Genomic DNA, 17,767 nt, shown 5'->3' with positions numbered 1-17,767 from the left:
GAGGGGGCAGGACTGTGGTATTTTAAAAAAGGTTTCTCCTGCAAACTGGACCCTCTGCTGTAAGACTAGGAGCGGTCCTCTCGAGGAAGTAGAGGGAGCGGAGCAATTGGTACTGTACAACTGTGGGCAAAACGTTTTGAATCACCTAGAATTTTAGAATGGAATATATATATAGATATATATATATATACACACACACACACTGCTGTGCAAGAGTCTTAGACATGTTGCATTTTTCTACTCTGATGAATTATGAGCATCAACAATTTCCTCAAAGCCTCCACTAGTGTTTTCTGCTATTATAACAACCTTCACTCGCATACAGAAGGACACACATTGAGTGAAATCGCTCGCATCACTCGATTTTCAAGGTGTGGACAGAGCACAGAGAAACGTCATCTGTGATTGAGAAACCCAGGACTGGAAGACCCCAAAAAAGCCGTCTAACAAGGACGAGCGATACTTGAAGATAATATCCTTCAGGAATGGAAAGAAGACAAGCGTTGAATTGACAACAGGGCTGGCAGAAGGACACAGGTGTCCTCGTCCATCAAATCAACAGTATGAAGATCTCTCTTGAAATCAGGACTTGAAGGATGTGTTGCAGTAAGAATACCTCTGTTGGAGAAAGGGGAACGAGACTAAAAGGCTAAAATATGCACAAGAACACAGAACACCTGTGCCTCAATCAATTGGCGACTACTATATATATATATATGTTAACTTTATTCAGCAGGTTTCATTCAACTTTATGAAGCAAAATGAGTTAATTCTATATAGAGGGGGATGTAAAACTGTTAGCTGTGTATGGGCAGGCATAATGGAGAAGAAACATTGCATGCAGAACAAACGCTGACCTCGCTGGGGGCCCCCAGTTAAGCCTGGGGGGTGGGTGGGCTATGCTACAGCAGGATTTGCAGCATTCAGACACACCCTTTTACAAACAGACAGAGCTCAAATATAGATTCCAATTCAATGAAAGAACAGTAGTGTGTTGTTTGCATTCAGTATCGTGGGTGATAAACGTCGATAAGGCACACGGATGTTATTTTTTTATATGGTTCCTTTTGTTTGCCCGGGCAAAGTTTGATTATTTCTTTAAGCAGTGTCAGAACCTTACAGGCATCTATGAACAAGGAATTTGAACTGCAGGCGCTGGCAAAATGAAAGAGGTTACACCTGGAATGGAAACCACCATATTTCTGTTTTTCCTTTTTATAATCCATTCCAATTCCCTTTGAACCAATTCCAAATCATTTTACAACCCAGGCTTAATAATAATAATAATAATAATAATAATATCTTTATTTTTATATAGCGCCTTTCATAGTGGTCCCCCGTCACATAGCGCTTTACAGAGGTAGGCTGTGAACTGTGCATTATATGCAGAGTCACTTCCAATAGGACGTTGATTTAACATCTCATCCGCAGGACAGAGCACAAGGAGGTGAAGTGACTCGCTCAGGGTCACACGCAGTGAGTCAGTCAGTGGCAGAGGTGTGAATTGAACCCGAGACCCTTCTGGTGACAAGCCATGAACTTTAACCACTTAGACCACACTGCCTCATATAGTTATGGATACAACTTGTGAAACGCATGTGAGAGGTTGTGTGGTCCAGCGGTTAAAGAAAAGGGCTTGATACCAGGAGGTTCAAATCCCGGCTCAGCCACTGATTCACTGTGTGTGTGTGTGTGTGTGACCCTGAGCAAGTCACTTCACCTCCTTGTGCTCCGTCTTTCGGGTGAGACGTAATTGTAAGTGACTCTGCAGCTGATGCATAGTTCACACACCCTAGTCTCTGTAAGTTGCCTTGGATAAAGGTGTCTGCTAAATAAACTAATAATAATAATAATAATAATAATGTATAACTTTTCAATAGCACCTGCAATCGCGTCAGTTGAATTGGTTTCAAATGAAAGCAGTGGAAGAATCGCTGCTGTTGTGTTTCTAGAATTCCAAGTCCTTCAAAGGAATTGTTAAAGCAACACAGACTGAGCAAAAACTGTAATACAGCACAACACAGCGCTTTGCTGTTGAAGAACTACAGCTCCCAGCATCCCTCACCATTGCCGCGGGTGCAGAGGCATGCTGGGAGCTGTAGTCCTAGCCAGGGCTGTCCCGATTCACAATGCAACAACTATTGGCAGCGCAGCTATGAAGAGCAGCTCCTGAACTCGCAGTCAAAGCAGCACAGACTGAAACAAAAGAATAAAAGAAACAAAAATCAAATCAAGCACAGCGTTTAATCCGAAAGTAAAAAAAAAACAAAAAAAAACAGCATGACAAAAAACAAGAAAAATCACTTAATAGCTAGAGATTCCACACTGCCATAAAATACCATATTAAGAACGATTCCTTAAAAAAAAAAAGTACCTGAATCTAAAATACCAGTCCAACCTGCTAAACTGCTATTTGATTTCTTGCAGAGACATGTATATTGACCCCTACGCACACTCACACACACACACACAGTCATAAAAAGGGTTGGTCATAAACTGAGAGAGAGAGAGAGAGAGAGAGGGAGGAGGAAGGAGGTAGGAGGGAAAAGAAAATCAACCTGTACTAACCGTGAAAGAACAAACTACTGTTTATAAAATCCTTTTTCATAAAGGACAGACGCACCAGGCTTATAGAAAGAGGGCTGTGGTTTGTTTCTCTTTGTTTCAGGCTTGTGTCAGTCACACTCAGAATTGTTACTCTGGTTTTCCTTTTTCTGAGCTGTGCAGAACACAGTCGTCCAGCCATCATGTCTAGCAGCCTTTATTATGTGGTCCCGATTCTCGGAGGATATGCTTTGACTTCAGTTGTGCTTTTTAAAAACCCTCATCTGCTTCACAGAAAGAAACAGACAGCCTTTTACAGCAGGCACATCTCTCACAGAGGAGGTAAGCAACTGATCATGCCTGTATTGTAAATCGTTTGTAATGTTCATTACAGTGCAGAAGGCTGCTCTTTTCCAATGTGATGACTCTGTTACTGTGCAGTCTCAAAAAACTACAGTTACAATGTAATTATAATACAGTCTAGTGATCTCAAACTGCAGTTACAATGTAATTATAATACAGTCTAGTCTAGTGATCTCAAACTGCAGTTACAATGTAATTATAATACGGTCTAGTCTAGTGATCTCAAACTGCAGTTACAATGTAATTATAATACAGTCTAGTCTAGCGATCTCAAACTGCAGTTACAATGTAATTATAATACAGTCTAGTCTAGTGATCTCAAACTGCAGTTACAATGTAATTATAATACAGTCTAGTCTAGTGATCTCAAACTGCAGTTACAATGTAATTATACTACAGACTAGTCTAGTGATCTCAAACTGCAGTTACAATGTAATTCAATACAGTCTAGTCTAGTGATCTCAAACTACAGTTACAATGTAATTCAATACAGTCTAGTCTAGTGATCTCAAACTGCAGTTACAATGTGATTCAATACAGTCTAGTCTAGTGATCTCAAACTGCAGTTACAATGTAAATCAATACAGTCTAGTCTAGTGATCTCAAACTGCAGTTACAATGTAATTATAATACAGTCTAGTGATCTCAAACTGCAGTTACAATGTAATTATAATACAGTCTAGTCTAGCGATCTCAAACTACAGTTACAATGTAATTATAATACAGTCTAGTCTAGTGATCTCAAACTGCAGTTACAATGTAATTATAATACAGTCTAGTCTAGTGATCTCAAACTACAGTTACAATGTAATTCAATACAGTCTAGTCTAGCGATCTCAAACTGCAGTTACAATGTAATTATAATACAGTCTAGTCTAGTGATCTCAAACTGCAGTTACAATGTAATTCAATACAGTCTAGTCTAGCGATCTCAAACTGCAGTTACAATGTAATTATAATACAGTCTAGTCTAGTGATCTCAAACTGCAGTTACAATGTGATTCAATACAGTCTAGTCTAGTGATCTCAAACTGCAGTTATAATGTAATTATAATACAGTCTAGCGATCTCAAACTGCAGTTATAATGTAATTATAATACAGTCTAGTCTAGTGATCTCAAACTACAGTTACAATGTAATTCAATACAGTCTAGTCTAGTGATGTCAAACTACAGTTACAATGTAATTCAATACAGTCTAGTCTAGTGATCTCAAACTGCAGTTACAATGTAATTATAATACAGTCTAGTCTAGTGATCTCAAAGTGCAGTTACAATGTGATTCAATACAGTCTAGTGATCTCAAACTACAGTTACAATGTGATTCAATACAGTCTAGTGATCTCAAACTACAGTTACAATGTAATTATAATACAGTCTAGTCTAGTGATCTCAAACTGCAGTTACAATGTAAATCAATACAGTCTAGTTTAGTGATCTCAAACTGCAGTTACAATGTAATTATAATACAGTCTAGTGATCTCAAACTGCAGTTACAATGTAATTATAATACAGTCTAGTCTAGTGATCTCAAACTGCAGTTACAATGTCATTATAATACAGTCTAGTCTAGTGATCTCAAACTGCAGTTACAATGTAATTCAATACAGTCTAGTCTAGTGATCTCAAACTGCAGTTACAATGTAATTATAATACAGTCTAGTGATCTCAAACTGCAGTTACAATGTAATTATAATACAGTCTAGTCTAGTGATCTCAAACTGCAGTTACAATGTAATTCAATACAGTCTAGTCTAGTGATCTCAAACTGCAGTTACAATGTAATTCTGAAATTTTATTAATTCTAAGTGGAGCTAAAGATGATCATTTTAGAGAGATCATCATCATTATCTTTATTATTATTATTTTCATTTATTTTTAAGGTGCCGGAGAGAGGATTGAAAACACCCTTGAAGCTTTTACCAAGTAAGTCAAAAAAATCCAAAACCTAACATGCATGCTGTAGTCAGAACAGCGAAATACAGACATTAATATACAAGGCAGGTCAATTAATATACAAGGCATCATCATCATCATTATTATTATTATTATTATTATTATTATTATTATTATCATTATTATTATCATTAGTTTATTTAGCAGATGCCTTTATCCAAGGCGACTTACAGAGACTAGGGGGGGTGAGAACTATGCATCAGCTGCAGAGTCACTTACAACTACGTCTCACCCGAAAGACGGAGCACAAGGAGGTGAAGTGACTTGCTCAGGGTCACACACACACACAGTGAGTCAGCGAGTGAGCCGGGATTTGAACCTCCTGGTTACAAGCCCTTTTCTTTAACCACCAGACCACACACAGCCTCCTATGTCATTAAAAGCCACAACACAGTATTTTTTTTATCAATTTTTTGTCTTCTACTTTCCACAGAGTTAGCCCCCCCCCCAGCGCCCCTTGATCCCTCCTTTTGGCTGAAGTTTGGTTGATTCTAGATCCGGTTTTATTTGGGTTGATCTGTGGGTCGCACCTGTGATTTAAAATCGGTCATAAACGGAGATCCTCCGCCCGGAATCCCAATTGTTCATCAAACTAAAAAAAAAAGAAAAACCTGTTTGTTATCGTGATCCTCGGATATGATTTTTCTTTAAAATCCATTCTCTCACCTCTTATTAGCTTTATTAATTTGATCACTGACCCCTCCCTTTAAAGGAGTGCTGACCATCTTTACAATGTTTAATGTCACTGAAGTAGAATTACATTGTAACTTCTCTCTCTCTCTCTCTCTCTCTATCTCTCCCCCACTCTCCTTTCCCCCTCTTGCCCCTCCTCTCTTCCCTCTCTTCCCTCTCATATCTCCCCTCTTTCTCTCTTCTCTCCTCCCCTCTTGTCTCTTCTCTGCCCTGTCTCCTCTCCCTCTCTTCCCACTTTTTCTCTCTCCCCCTCCTCTCCCCTTCTCTCTCCCCTCTCCCTCCTCTCTTTCTCTCCTCCCCTCCTCTCCCCCCTCTCTCCCCTCTCCCCTTCTCTCTCCCCTCTCCCCTTCTCTCTCCCCTCTCCCCCTCTCTCCTCTCTTTCTCTCCTCCCACCTGTCCCCTCTCCCCTCTCTCTCCTCCACCCTCTTCCCTCCCCCTCTCCTCTCTTTCTCTCCTCCCCCTCTCCCCCTCTCTCTCCTCTCTTTCTCTCCTCCCCCTCCCCCCTCTCTCCTCTCTTTCTCTCCTCCCCCTCTCCCCCTCTCTCTCCTCTCTTTCTCTCCTCCCCCTCCCCCCTCTCTCCTCTCTCTCTCTCCTCTCCTCTCTTTCTCTCCACCCTCTTCCCTCCCCCTCTCTCCTCTTTCTCTCCTCCCCCTCTCTCCCCTCTCTCCTCTCTCTTTCTCTCCTCCCCCTCCTTTACCCTCCCCCTCTCTCTCAGTGCTGTTGACAATAACACTGACTTGCTGGAGCTGGACTGTCACATGACCCAAGACAGTCAGGTGGTCGTGTCACATGACGAAAATCTCTTGAGGCAGACCGGACACAACGTCAACATTTCGGACGTCAACTACTGTGTGAGTCGCTGTTCCCTCTCCTTTACACCCTCCCTCTGCTCAATTCAACTACTGCATGTGTCGCTGTTCTATCTCTGTACACCCTCTCTGTGAAGCTGAGGGAGTTCATTCTATATAGAGGGGGTGGAATTCAATATGTTAACAAGGGAACATTATTCAGCAGCTTTCATTGGACTCTATGAAGCTGAGTGAGTTCATTCTATATAGAGGGGGTGGAATTCAATATGTTAACAAGGGAACATTATTCAGCAGCTTTCATTGGACTCTATGAAGCTGAGGGAGTTCATTCTATATAGAGGGTGTGGAATTCAATATGTTAACAAGGGAACATTATTCAGCAGCTTTCATTGGACTCTATGAAGCTGAGGGAGTTCATTCTATATAGAGGGGGTGGAATTCAATATGTTAACAAGGGAACATTATTCAGCAGCTTTCATTGGACTCTATGAAGCTGAGGGAGTTCATTCTATATAGAGGGGGTGGAATTCAATGTGTTAACAAGGGAACATTATTCAGCAGCTTTCATTGGACTCTATGAAGCTGAGTGAGTTGATTCTATATAGAGGGTGTGGAATTCAATATGTTAACAAGGGAACATTATTCAGCAGCTTTCATTGGACTCTATGAAGCTGAGTGAATTCATTCTATATAGAGGGGGTGGAATTCAATATGTTAACAAGGGAACATTATTCAGCAGCTTTCATTGGACTCTATGAAGCTGAGGGAGTTCATTCTATATAGAGAGGGTGGAATTCAATATGTTAACAAGGGAACATTATTCAGCAGCTTTCATTGGACTCTATGAAGCTGAGGGAGTTCATTCTATATAGAGGGGGTGGAATTCAATATGTTAACAAGGGAACATTATTCAGCAGCTTTCATTGGACTCTATGAAGCTGAGGGAGTTCATTCTATATAGAGGGGGTGGAATTCAATATGTTAACAAGGGAACATTATTCAGCAGCTTTCATTGGACTCTATGAAGCTGAGGGAGTTCATTCTATATAGAGGGTATGGAATTCAATATGTTAACAAGGGAACATTATTCAGCAGCTTTCACTGGACTCTATGAAGCTGAGGGAGTTCATTCTATATAGAGGGGGTGGAATTCAATATGTTAACAAGGGAACATTATTCAGCAGCTTTCATTGGACTCTATGAAGCTGAGTGAGTTCATTCTATATAGAGGGGGTGGAATTCAATATGTGAACAAGGGAACATTATTCAGCAGCTTTCATTGGACTCTATGAAGCTGAGGGGGTTCATTCTATATAGAGGGGGTGGAATTCAATATGTTAACAAGGGAACATTATTCAGCAGCTTTCATTGGACTCTATGAAGCTGAGGGAGTTCATTCTATATAGAGGGGGTGGAATTCAATATGTTAACAAGGGAACATTATTCAGCAGCTTTCATTGGACTCTATGAATCTGAGGGAGTTCATTCTATATAGAGGGTGTGTAATTCAATATGTTAACAAGGGAACATTATTCAGCAGCTTTCATTGGGCTCTATGAAGCTGAGGGAGTTCATTCTATATAGAGGGGGTGGAATTCAATATGTTAACAAGGGAACATTATTCAGCAGCTTTCATTGGACTCTATGAAGCTGAGGGAGTTCATTCTATATAGAGGGGGTGGAATTCAATATGTTAACAAGGGAACATTATTCAGCAGCTTTCATTGGACTCTATGAAGCTGAGGGAGTTCATTCTATATAGAGGGGGTGGAATTCAATATGTTAACAAGGGAACATTATTCAGCAGCTTTCATTGGACTCTATGAAGCTGAGGGAGTTCATTCTATATAGAGGGTGTGTAATTCAATATGTTAACAAGGGAACATTATTCAGCAGCTTTCATTGGGCTCTATGAAGCTGAGGGAGTTCATTCTATATAGAGGGTGTGTAATTCAATATGTTAACAAGGGAACATTATTCAGCAGCTTTCATTGGACTTTATGAAGCTGAATTAGTTCATTCTATATAGAGGGGGATGCAAAACTTTTGGCCAGAGCTGTCGATAACAGATGTCTTGGATAGACAGACGTCACAAAGGGCCTCATTGACAGAGTAAACTCAGTGAAAAGAGAAACTGGATCAGAAAAAAACAAGTTACCTCCTTCTTCAGACTGACTTTGTATCATTTTCTGTCTCAGTCTCTCACATCCTGAGGACTTTTTACAAAAGTTTAAAGCAAACTCTTAGGCCTCAATAGAGCTCTCAGAATCATGTCAAAATCTAAACTCTACAGCAGGTACACCAGAGTGGAGCCGTTATTATTATTATTATTATTATTATTAATAATAATAATAATAATAATAATAATAATAATAATAATAATAATAATAACCTGCCCCGCTTCTCCTGCAGCTCTCTGCTGCCTCCTAGTGGATGGGAGAAATACAGAAGTAAGAAATATACTTATTGACCTGTGTACAGCAGTGTTCAACATTTAATTACCTGCAACACTGGGCAGCAGTGTGGAGTAGTGGTTAGGGCTCTGGACTCTTGACCGGAGGGTCGTGGGTTCAATCCCAGGTGGGGGGACACTGCTGCTGTACCCTTGAGCAAGGTACTTTACCTAGATTGCTCCAGTAAAAAAACCCAACTCTATAAATGGGGAATTGTATGTAAAAAATAATGTGATATCTTATAACAATTGTAAGTCGCCCTGGATAAGGGCGTCTGCTAAGAAATAAATAATAATAATAACAATAATAATGTTAATAATGTTGGTGTCTTTTTTTTGTATTTTAAATTAGGATTTGCCCAAATACAAGGACAGATTGGAGGTCACCTTTCACACAGGTAAGAATACATTAGAGTCCATTGGTTCAAATTACACAGCAGTGTGATCCAGTCCTGGTTTCAATGGAAGTTTAATAATTAGACACACCTGAGCTTGTTACCCAGACACACTGGGGTCTGATCAAGCTGGTAGTAAAACCTGGAATGGATCACACTGCTGTGCAATAGGAGTCTGATTACCAATTAATGCTATTTTATAATTACAATTACATGAAACATGAACAGCTACCCATATTAATGTTCATTCTTAATGACCCAAGCAATAATTATCACAGGTATAAATACAGGAACGTGCTGTAGAACTATTTCAATGTTGTGGGAAGTCACTGAAAGTGGTTGAAAATGAATTACAAATGGCACATGTACAGGTAGTGGACAAAAAAATGGAAACCCCAATGTAAAGTCACTTAATAGGGCGTTGGGCCACTATGGTATCCCTCTCTGGAGTTCTGGGCGGACCGTTTTTGATGAAACTGGCCGCTCGCGCCCCAGGTTGAAATTTGCAGTCAGTTGATCTGCAGTTGCTCGTCTGTTTTGCCTTGCACTTGGAATGAACGCACGGATATCACGATCCTGGAGTATGCGCTTCCTCCCGCTGCTGACCTTTGCTGATGATGTCACTCCCTCGGAGTTCCATGCCGACATCACCTTAGACACCGTTGCTCGTGAAACATCAGGAAGCTGAGCTGTCTTGGTCACTGAAGCTCCTGCCAAAAGCGCCCCGACAATCACCCCTCTTTCAAAATTACTGAGGTCTCCTCTTGCAGCCATGCTAGCCATAATTATAGGCAACCAGGCCTGTCCAGCATTTTTATACATGCCCCTAAGCATGCTGGGATGTTATTTGCTTAATTAACGCATGAGCCACAGCTGTGTGGAAGCCCTTGCTTTCAATAGACTTGGTGTCCCACGTTTACCCAGGTGTTCCCATTTTTTTGTCCACTACCTGTAGAATTGAACACGGGTCGCTAGAGTTCCCTCGGTCAGTTTGCTTGCGTGAGAACGCTGTCCGTTTTTCTGTCTACAGGGCATTACAGCACCGGGACAGACAGACAGATCGCTCTTCTAGAACAAGTGTTCCAGAAGTTTCCGAAGGTTCCCGTCAATTTGGAGATCAAGGAGGATAACGAGGCTCTGATTAAGAAGGTGAGCCGGGAGCAGAGATCGGAACGATCCAGGGCGAGCGAAGATCCCGAAAAGATAGCAGAGAGAGGAAAAAAAAAGATTTCAAAGCCAGGTCGACTTTTGCCGGAGAAGGAAAGCGAAACGCTGGCCGGTCGTATTTCAGTGAAACTTATCCACCTGCCCTTCACATTCCCAGAGCCCTGCAAAACAAAACAATAAAAAAGATTCAGACGCAACACCCAAGTCAATAATTAACACACTGGATTTGTACTAACCAAGTACAGCATTTATTAACAGGATCACTGGCCCCTCCCTTTAAAGGAGTGCTGACCATCTTTAAAATCCATTCTCTCACCTCTTATTAGCTTTATTAACAGGATCACTGGCCCCTCCCTTTAAAGGAGCGCTGACCATCTTTAAAATCCATTCTCTCACCTCTTATTAGCTTTATTAACATGATCACTGACCCCTCCCTTTAAAGGAGCGCTGACCATCTTTAAAATCCATTCTCTCACCTCTTATTAGCTTTATTAACATGATCACTGGCCCCTCCCTTTAAAGGAGCACTGACCATCTTTAAAATCCATTCTCTCACCTCTTATTAGCTTTATTAACATGATCACTGGCCCCTCCCTTTAAAGGAGCGCTGACCATCTTTAAAATCCATTCTCTCACCTCTTATTAGCTTTATTAACATGATCACTGGCCCCTCCCTTTAAAGGAGCGCTGATCATCTTTAAAATCCATTCTCTCACCTCTTATTAGCTTTATTAACATGATCACTGGTCCCTCCCTTTAAAGGAGCGCTGACCATCTTTAAAATCCATTCTCTCACCTCTGATTAGCTTTATTAACATGATCACTGGCCTCTCCCTTTAAAGGAGCGCTGACCATCTTTAAAATCCATTCTCTCACCTCTTATTAGCTTTATTAACATGATCACTGACCCCTCCCTTTAAAGGAGCGCTGACCATCTTTAAAATCCATTCTCTCACCTCTCTCTGTTGCTTTGCTATTTCAGGTCTCTGATTTGGTGAAGCTCTACAGACGCGATGACATCACTGTGTGGGCGAGCGTCAAATCCCACATCATGAAGAAGTGTCGACAAGCGGTACTGTCTGTCTGTCTGTGTGCGTCTGTCTCTGCTGTGTGTCTGTCTGTCTGTGTGCATGTGTGTCTGTCTCTGCTGTCTGTCGGTGTGTGTGTCCCTGTCTGTCTGTGTGTCTGTCTGTCTGTGTGTCTGTCTGTCTGTGTGTCTGTCTGTCTGTGTGCGTCTGTCTCTGCTGTCTGTCTGTCTGTCTGTCTGTGTGTCTGTCTGTCTGTCTGTGTGTCTGTCTGTCTGTCTGTGTGTCTGTCTGTCTGTGTGTCTGTCTGTCTGTGTGCGTCTGTCTCTGCTGTCTGTCTGTGTGTGCTTGTGTCTGTCTGTCTATCTGTCTGTCCGTGTGTGTGTACCTGTCTGTCTATCCGTGTCTGTGTGTGCTTGTCTGTCTGTCTGTCCGTGTCTGTGTGTGCTTGTCTGTCTGTCTGTCTGTCTGTCTGTTTGTACTTGATTATTATTATTATTATTATTATTATTATTATTATTATTATTATTATTATTTGTTTATTTAGCAGACGCCTTTATCCAAGGCGACTTACAGAGACTAGGGTGTGTGAACTATGCATCAGCTGCAGAGTCACTTACAATTACGTCTCACCCGAAAGACGGAGCACAAGGAGGTTAAGTGACTTGCTCAGGGTCACACAATGAGTCAGTGGCTGAGGTAGGATTTGAACCGGGGACCTCCTGGTTACAAGCCCTTTTCTTTAACCACTGGACCACACAGCCTCCTTAATTGATTCTGTTCAGTGATCTAAATGAGTGATCTAAATGAGTAAACCTTCTCTCCCCCACACAGCCTCCTTATTGATTCTGTTCAGTGATCTAAATGAGTGATCTAAATGAGTAAACCTTCTCTCCCCCACACAGCCTCCTTATTGATTCTGTTCAGTGATCTAAATGAGTGATCTAAATGAGTAAACCTTCTCTCCCCCACACAGCCTCCTTATTGATTCTGTTCAGTGATCTAAATGAGTGATCTAAATGAGTAAACCTTCTCTCCCCCACACAGCCTCATTATTGATTCTGTTCAGTGATCTAAATGAGTGATCTAATTGAGTAAACCTTCTCTCCCCCACACAGCCTCCTTATTGATTCTGTTCAGTGATCTAAATGAGTAAACCCTCTCTCCCCCTCTCAGAACCCCTCAATGCCGGTTATGTTCACTGTACAGAGATGTGTTGTCCTTTTACTGCTCTATTTCACCGGCCTGCTGCCCTTCGTCCCTCTGTCTGAGAGCTTCCTGCAGGGATACCTGCCCTCCATCATCAACCGGTGAGTCTGACACTGAGAGTCTCTCTGAGTCTGTGAGTGTGTCTGTCTGAGTCTGTTATTCTGACACTGAGAGTCTCTCTGAGTCTGTGAGTCTGACACTGAGAGTCTCTCTGAGTCTGTGAGTGTGTCTGTCTGGGTTTGTGAGTCTGACACTGAGAGTCTTCCTGAGTCTGTGACTCTGTGAGTCTGACACCGGGAGTCTGTGAGTGTGAGTCTCTCTGAGTCTAACACTGAGAGTCTCTCTGAGTCTGTGTGTCTGTCTGAGTCTGTTAGTCTGACACTGAGAGTCTCTCTGAGTCTGTGAGTGTGAGTCTGACACTGAGTCTCCCTGAGTCTGTGAGTGTGTCTGTCTGAGTCTGTGAGTCTGACACCGAGAGTCTCTCTGAGTCTGTGAATGTGTGTGTCTGTCTGAGTCTGACACTGAGTCTCTGAGTCTGTGAGTGTATCTGAGTCTGTGAGTCTGACACTGAGAGTCTCTCTGTCTGTCTGTGAGTCTGTGTGTGTCTGTCTGTCTGTCTGAGTCTGTCTGCCTGTCATGAGTGTGTGTGTGTGTCTGCCTGTCATGAGTGTGTGTGTGTGTCTGTCTGTCTGAGTCTGTGAGTGTGTCTGTCTGTCGTGAGTGTGTGTCTGTGTGTGTGTGTGTCTGTCTGTCTGAGTCTGTGAGTGTGTCTGTCTGTCGTGAGTGTGTGTCTGTGTGTGTGTGTGTGTGTGTCTGTCTGTCTGTGAGTCTGTCTCTGTCTGTTATCTGAATCGGCTGTCTGAGTTGTCTGTGCGTGCGTGCGTGCGTGCGTGTCTGACATCATTAATACAGACCCTGTCGACCTGCAGCTCTCATTCAACTGGGAGAATACACCTGTCTGTGTCTTATTTTCTCTCTCTCTCTCCTCTCTTTCATTAATGCTGTCGTTCTTTCCTCCAGGACCTTCATTCCCTGCTCTCCACTTCTGCGCAATAAATTTGTCATCTCTGTGTTTGAAAAGTAAGTTTGAATACCAGAAAGAAACCAGAACGAGGAAACAGAGGATACACAAAAAAAAATATATATAGGGGGCTCCCGAGTGGCGCATCCAGTAAAGGCGCTCCGTGTGGAGTGCAGGATGCGCTCTATAGTCTGGAGGTCGCCGGTTCGAGTCCAGGCTATTCCTTTGCCGACCGTGGACGGGAGCTTCCAGGGGGCGGTGCTCAATTGGCCGAGCGTTGCCCGGGGGAGGGAGGGTTAGGTCGGCCAGGGTGTCCTCGGCTCACCAGCGCCCCCTGTGGTCTGACCGGGCGCCTGCGGGCTTGCCTGTAAGCTGCCCAGAGCTGCGTTGTCCTCCGACGCTGTAGCTCTGAGGCGGCTGCGCGGTGAGTCTGCAGAGTTTAAAGAAGCTGGCGGCTGACGGCACACGCTTCGGAGGACAGCGTGCGTTCATCTTCACCCCTCCCGAGTCAGCGCAGGGGTGGTAGCGCTGAGCTGAGCTTAAAAAATAACTGTCCATTCTAAATTGGGAGAAAATAATAAAAAATAATTGGCAACGACTACATTTATAAAATATATATATATATATTTCAATATCTTTTTTTGTGCAGAATCTTGATGCAGAGACCTCTATTCAGACATCTCCAAGCAAGAGGCATTCAAGTAAGAGAACTGAAGACATAGTTTAATCCATGTTTTATTTTAATATGTTTTACCAGACCTCTCTGTGCTTTACAATGCTTCCCTATGCTTTACCAGACCTCTCTGTGCTTTACAATGCTTCCCTATGCTTTACCACCTCTGTGCTTTACAATGCTTCCCTATGCTTTACCAGACCTCTCTGTGCTTTACAATGCTTCCCTATGCTCTACCAGACCTCTCTGTGCTTTACAATGCTTCCCTATGCTTTACCAGACCTCTCTGTGCTTTACAATGCTTCCCTATGCTTTACCAGACCTCTCTGTGCTTTACAATGCTTCCCTATGCTTTACCAGACCTCTCTGCGCTTTACAATGCTTCCCTATGCTTTACCAGACCTCTCTGTGCTTTACAATGCTTCCCTATGCTTTACCAGACCTCTCTGTGCTTTACAATGCTTCCCTATGCTTTACCAGACCTCTCTGTGCTTTACAATGCTTCCCTATGCTTTACCAGACCTCTCTGTGCTTTGCAATGCTTCCCTATGCTTTACCACACCTCTCTGTGCTTTACAATGCTTCCCTATGCTTTACCAGACCTCTCTGTGCTTTACAATGCTTCCCTATGCTTTACCAGACCTCTCTGTGCTTTACAATGCTTCCCTATGCTTTACCAGACCTCTCTGTGCTTTACAATGCTTCCCTATGCTTTACCAGACCTCTCTGTGCTTTACAATGCTTCCCTGTGCTTTACCACACCTCTCTGTGTGTGTGTGTGTGTGTTTTAATATTATGCAGTGTTTTTTTATGTCAGAGCAAAGTTCATCTTTTTTTTTCAACCGCTGTTAAAAATGAATAGATTAAGGTAAATATGGTACAAGGTCACAAAAACAAAGGTTAACCCGTCTAGACGTTTGTCGGTTTTCAGGTTCATCTGTTTGTTTTGAACGAAGAGTCTGAATTTCGGAAGGCATTCGATCTGGGAGCGACAGGCGTCATGACGGATTATCCAACCAAACTGCGCAGATATCTGGACAACAACCCGCCCCCTGAGCCGAGCAACCACTAAAACAGCAGCTTTGCCATCCTCTATTCTTAAATCCCGCCCTCTGCATATCAAGCAGCCAATCAGCGGCGTGCAATGATTTCTACATCTGAAAATTGTATCAGATGTAGAATTAATCGATTCCATAAGTCTGTCTGTCATATTTAGACAAAAATTATACTGTCTGTGTGTCTGTCACCTGCCATAGCACTGTCAATAGGGTATACACCATGGGACTGATTCAACTGCCATACGTCAATTTAATAACATGGTATTTATTTTTTCCTAACATATTTACAGACGTGCTCAAATTTGTTGGTACCCTTACAGCTCATTGAAATAATGCTTCATTCCTCCTGAAAAGTGATGAAATTAAAAGCTATTTTATCATGTATACTTGCATGCCTTTGGTATGTCATAGAATAAAGCAAAGAAGCTGTGAAAAGAGAAGAATTATTGCTTATTCTACAAAGATATTCTAAAATGGCCTGGACACATTTGTTGGTACCCCTTAGAAAAGATAATAAATAATTGGATTATAGTGATATTTCAAACTAATTAGTTTCTTTAATTAGTATCACACATCTCCAATCTTGTAATCAGTCATTCAGCCTATTTAAATGGAGAAAAGTAGTCACTGTGCTGTTTGGTATCATTGTGTGCACCACACTGAACATGGACCAGAGAAAGCAAAGGAGAGAGTTGTCTGAGGAGATCAGAAAGAAAATAATAGACAAGCATGGTAAAGGTAAAGGCTACAAGACCATCTCCAAGCAGCTTGATGTTCCTGTGACAACAGTTGCAAATATTATTAAGAAGTTTAAGGTCCATGGAACTGTAGCCAACCTCCCTGGGCGCGGCCGCAAGAGGAAAATCGACCCCAGATTGAACAGAAGGATACTGTAAATGGTAGAAAAAGAACCAAGGATAACTGCCAAAGAGATACAAGCTGAACTCCAAGGTGAAGGTACGTCAGTTTCTGATCGCACCATCCATCGCTTTTTGAGCAAAAGTGGGCTCCATGGAAAAAGACCCAGGAGGACTCCACTTTTGAAAGAAAAACATAAAAACATAAAAACATAAAAAAGCCAGACTGGAATTTGCTAAAATGCATATTGACAAGCCACAATCCTTCTGGGAGAATGTCCTTTGGACAGATGAGTCAAAACTGGAGCTTTTTGGCAAGTCACATCAGCTCTATGTTCACAGACGAAAAAATGAAGCTTTCAAAGAAAAGAACACCATACCCACAGTGAAACATGGAGGAGGCTCGGTTATGTTTTGGGGCTGCTTTGCTGCGCCTGGCAAAGGGTGCCTTGAATCTGTGCAGGGCACAATGAAATCTCAAGACTATCAAGGCATTCTGGAGCGAAATGTACTGCCCAGTGTCAGAAAGCTCTGTCTCAGTCGCAGGTCATGTGTCCTCCAACAGGATAATGACCCAAAACACACAGCTAAAAGCACCCAAGAATGGATAAGAACAAAACATTGGACTATTCTGAAGTGGCCTTCTATGAGTCCTGATCAGAATCCTATCGAACATCTATGGAAAGAGCTGAAACTTGCAATCTGGAGAAGGCACCCATCAAACCTGAGACAGCTGGAGCAGTTTGCTCAGGAAGAGTGGGCCAAACTACCTGTTAACAGGTGCAGAAGTCTCATTGAGAGCTACAGAAAACGTTTGATTGCAGTGATTGCCTCTAAAGGTTGTGCAACAAAATATTAGGTTAGCGGTCCCATCATTTTTGTCCATGCCATTTTCATTTGTTTTATTATTTACAATATTATGTTGAATAAAAAATCAAAAGCAAAATCTGATTTCTATTAAATATGGAATAAACAATGGTGAATGCCAGTTACTTTTGTCAGTTTCAAGTTATTTCAGAGAAAATTGTGCATTCTTCGTTTTTTGTGGAGGGGTACCAACAAATTTGAGCACGTCTGTATATATATCTTAATTATTTACTATATTCCCCTTGTTTTGTGATTTAAGGTAGTTATAAGCTTTTGCGCAAAAGAACCGACGTTTCCATACCTTTGTCAAGGGAAAGTGTGAATGATGCGTTGAAGGTTTTAAATACATTTATATAAATAAATAAATAAATAAATGATGATAATCCAAGCTTGTTTTGTGTACATTTTAAACTTTTATACGTGTCTGTTGTGTTTTAAAAGAAAGAATAAAAACATGTCTTATCTTGCTCTTAATTGTATTATTACTTTTACTGTGATTCTTGAAATGTATTTTTGTTTACGACTGTAAGTCGCCCTGGATAAGGGCGTCTGCTAAGAAATAAAGGGGACTTTTTTTTACCAGAAAAAAGAAACAAGGACCAGGGCTCACAAATGGAGATTAGATAAAGGGGCATTCAGAACAGAAAATAGGAGGCACTTTTTTACACAGAGAATTGTG

The 17,767-nt window shown here is 41.8% G+C and overlaps 1 protein-coding gene across 1 annotated transcript; it reads left to right on the top strand.

The window, feature by feature from the left end:
• Positions 1-2,537: 2,537 nt before the first annotated feature.
• gdpd3b (glycerophosphodiester phosphodiesterase domain containing 3b) lies at positions 2,538-17,414 on the top strand. The gene is made up of 10 exons (XM_059012343.1): positions 2,538-2,886; positions 4,790-4,832; positions 6,271-6,406; positions 9,169-9,214; positions 10,242-10,360; positions 11,361-11,450; positions 12,580-12,713; positions 13,633-13,692; positions 14,283-14,334; positions 15,238-17,414. Exons 1-10 carry the CDS (start codon positions 2,748-2,750, stop codon positions 15,376-15,378), a joined length of 960 nt encoding a protein of 319 aa, XP_058868326.1. The 5' UTR covers positions 2,538-2,747; the 3' UTR covers positions 15,379-17,414.
• The last annotated feature ends 353 nt before the right edge of the window (positions 17,415-17,767 follow it).

The sequence above is a fragment of the Acipenser ruthenus genome, chromosome 44, assembly GCF_902713425.1.
Source record: "Acipenser ruthenus chromosome 44, fAciRut3.2 maternal haplotype, whole genome shotgun sequence".
Lineage (NCBI taxonomy): Eukaryota > Metazoa > Chordata > Actinopteri > Acipenseriformes > Acipenseridae > Acipenser > Acipenser ruthenus.
This window is presented reverse-complemented; position numbering and strand designations above follow the sequence as displayed.

Excerpts from the sequence above, each read along its gene's own strand:
- gdpd3b (XM_059012343.1), top strand. The coding sequence starts at position 2,748 with ATGTCTAGCAGCCTTTATTATGTGGTCCCGATTCTCGGAGGATATGCT. Across the intron at positions 10,361-11,360 it reads ACGAGGCTCTGATTAAGAAG|GTCTCTGATTTGGTGAAGCT; the intron begins GTGAGCCGGGAG and ends TTGCTATTTCAG. Across the intron at positions 12,714-13,632 it reads CTGCCCTCCATCATCAACCG|GACCTTCATTCCCTGCTCTC; the intron begins GTGAGTCTGACA and ends TCTTTCCTCCAG.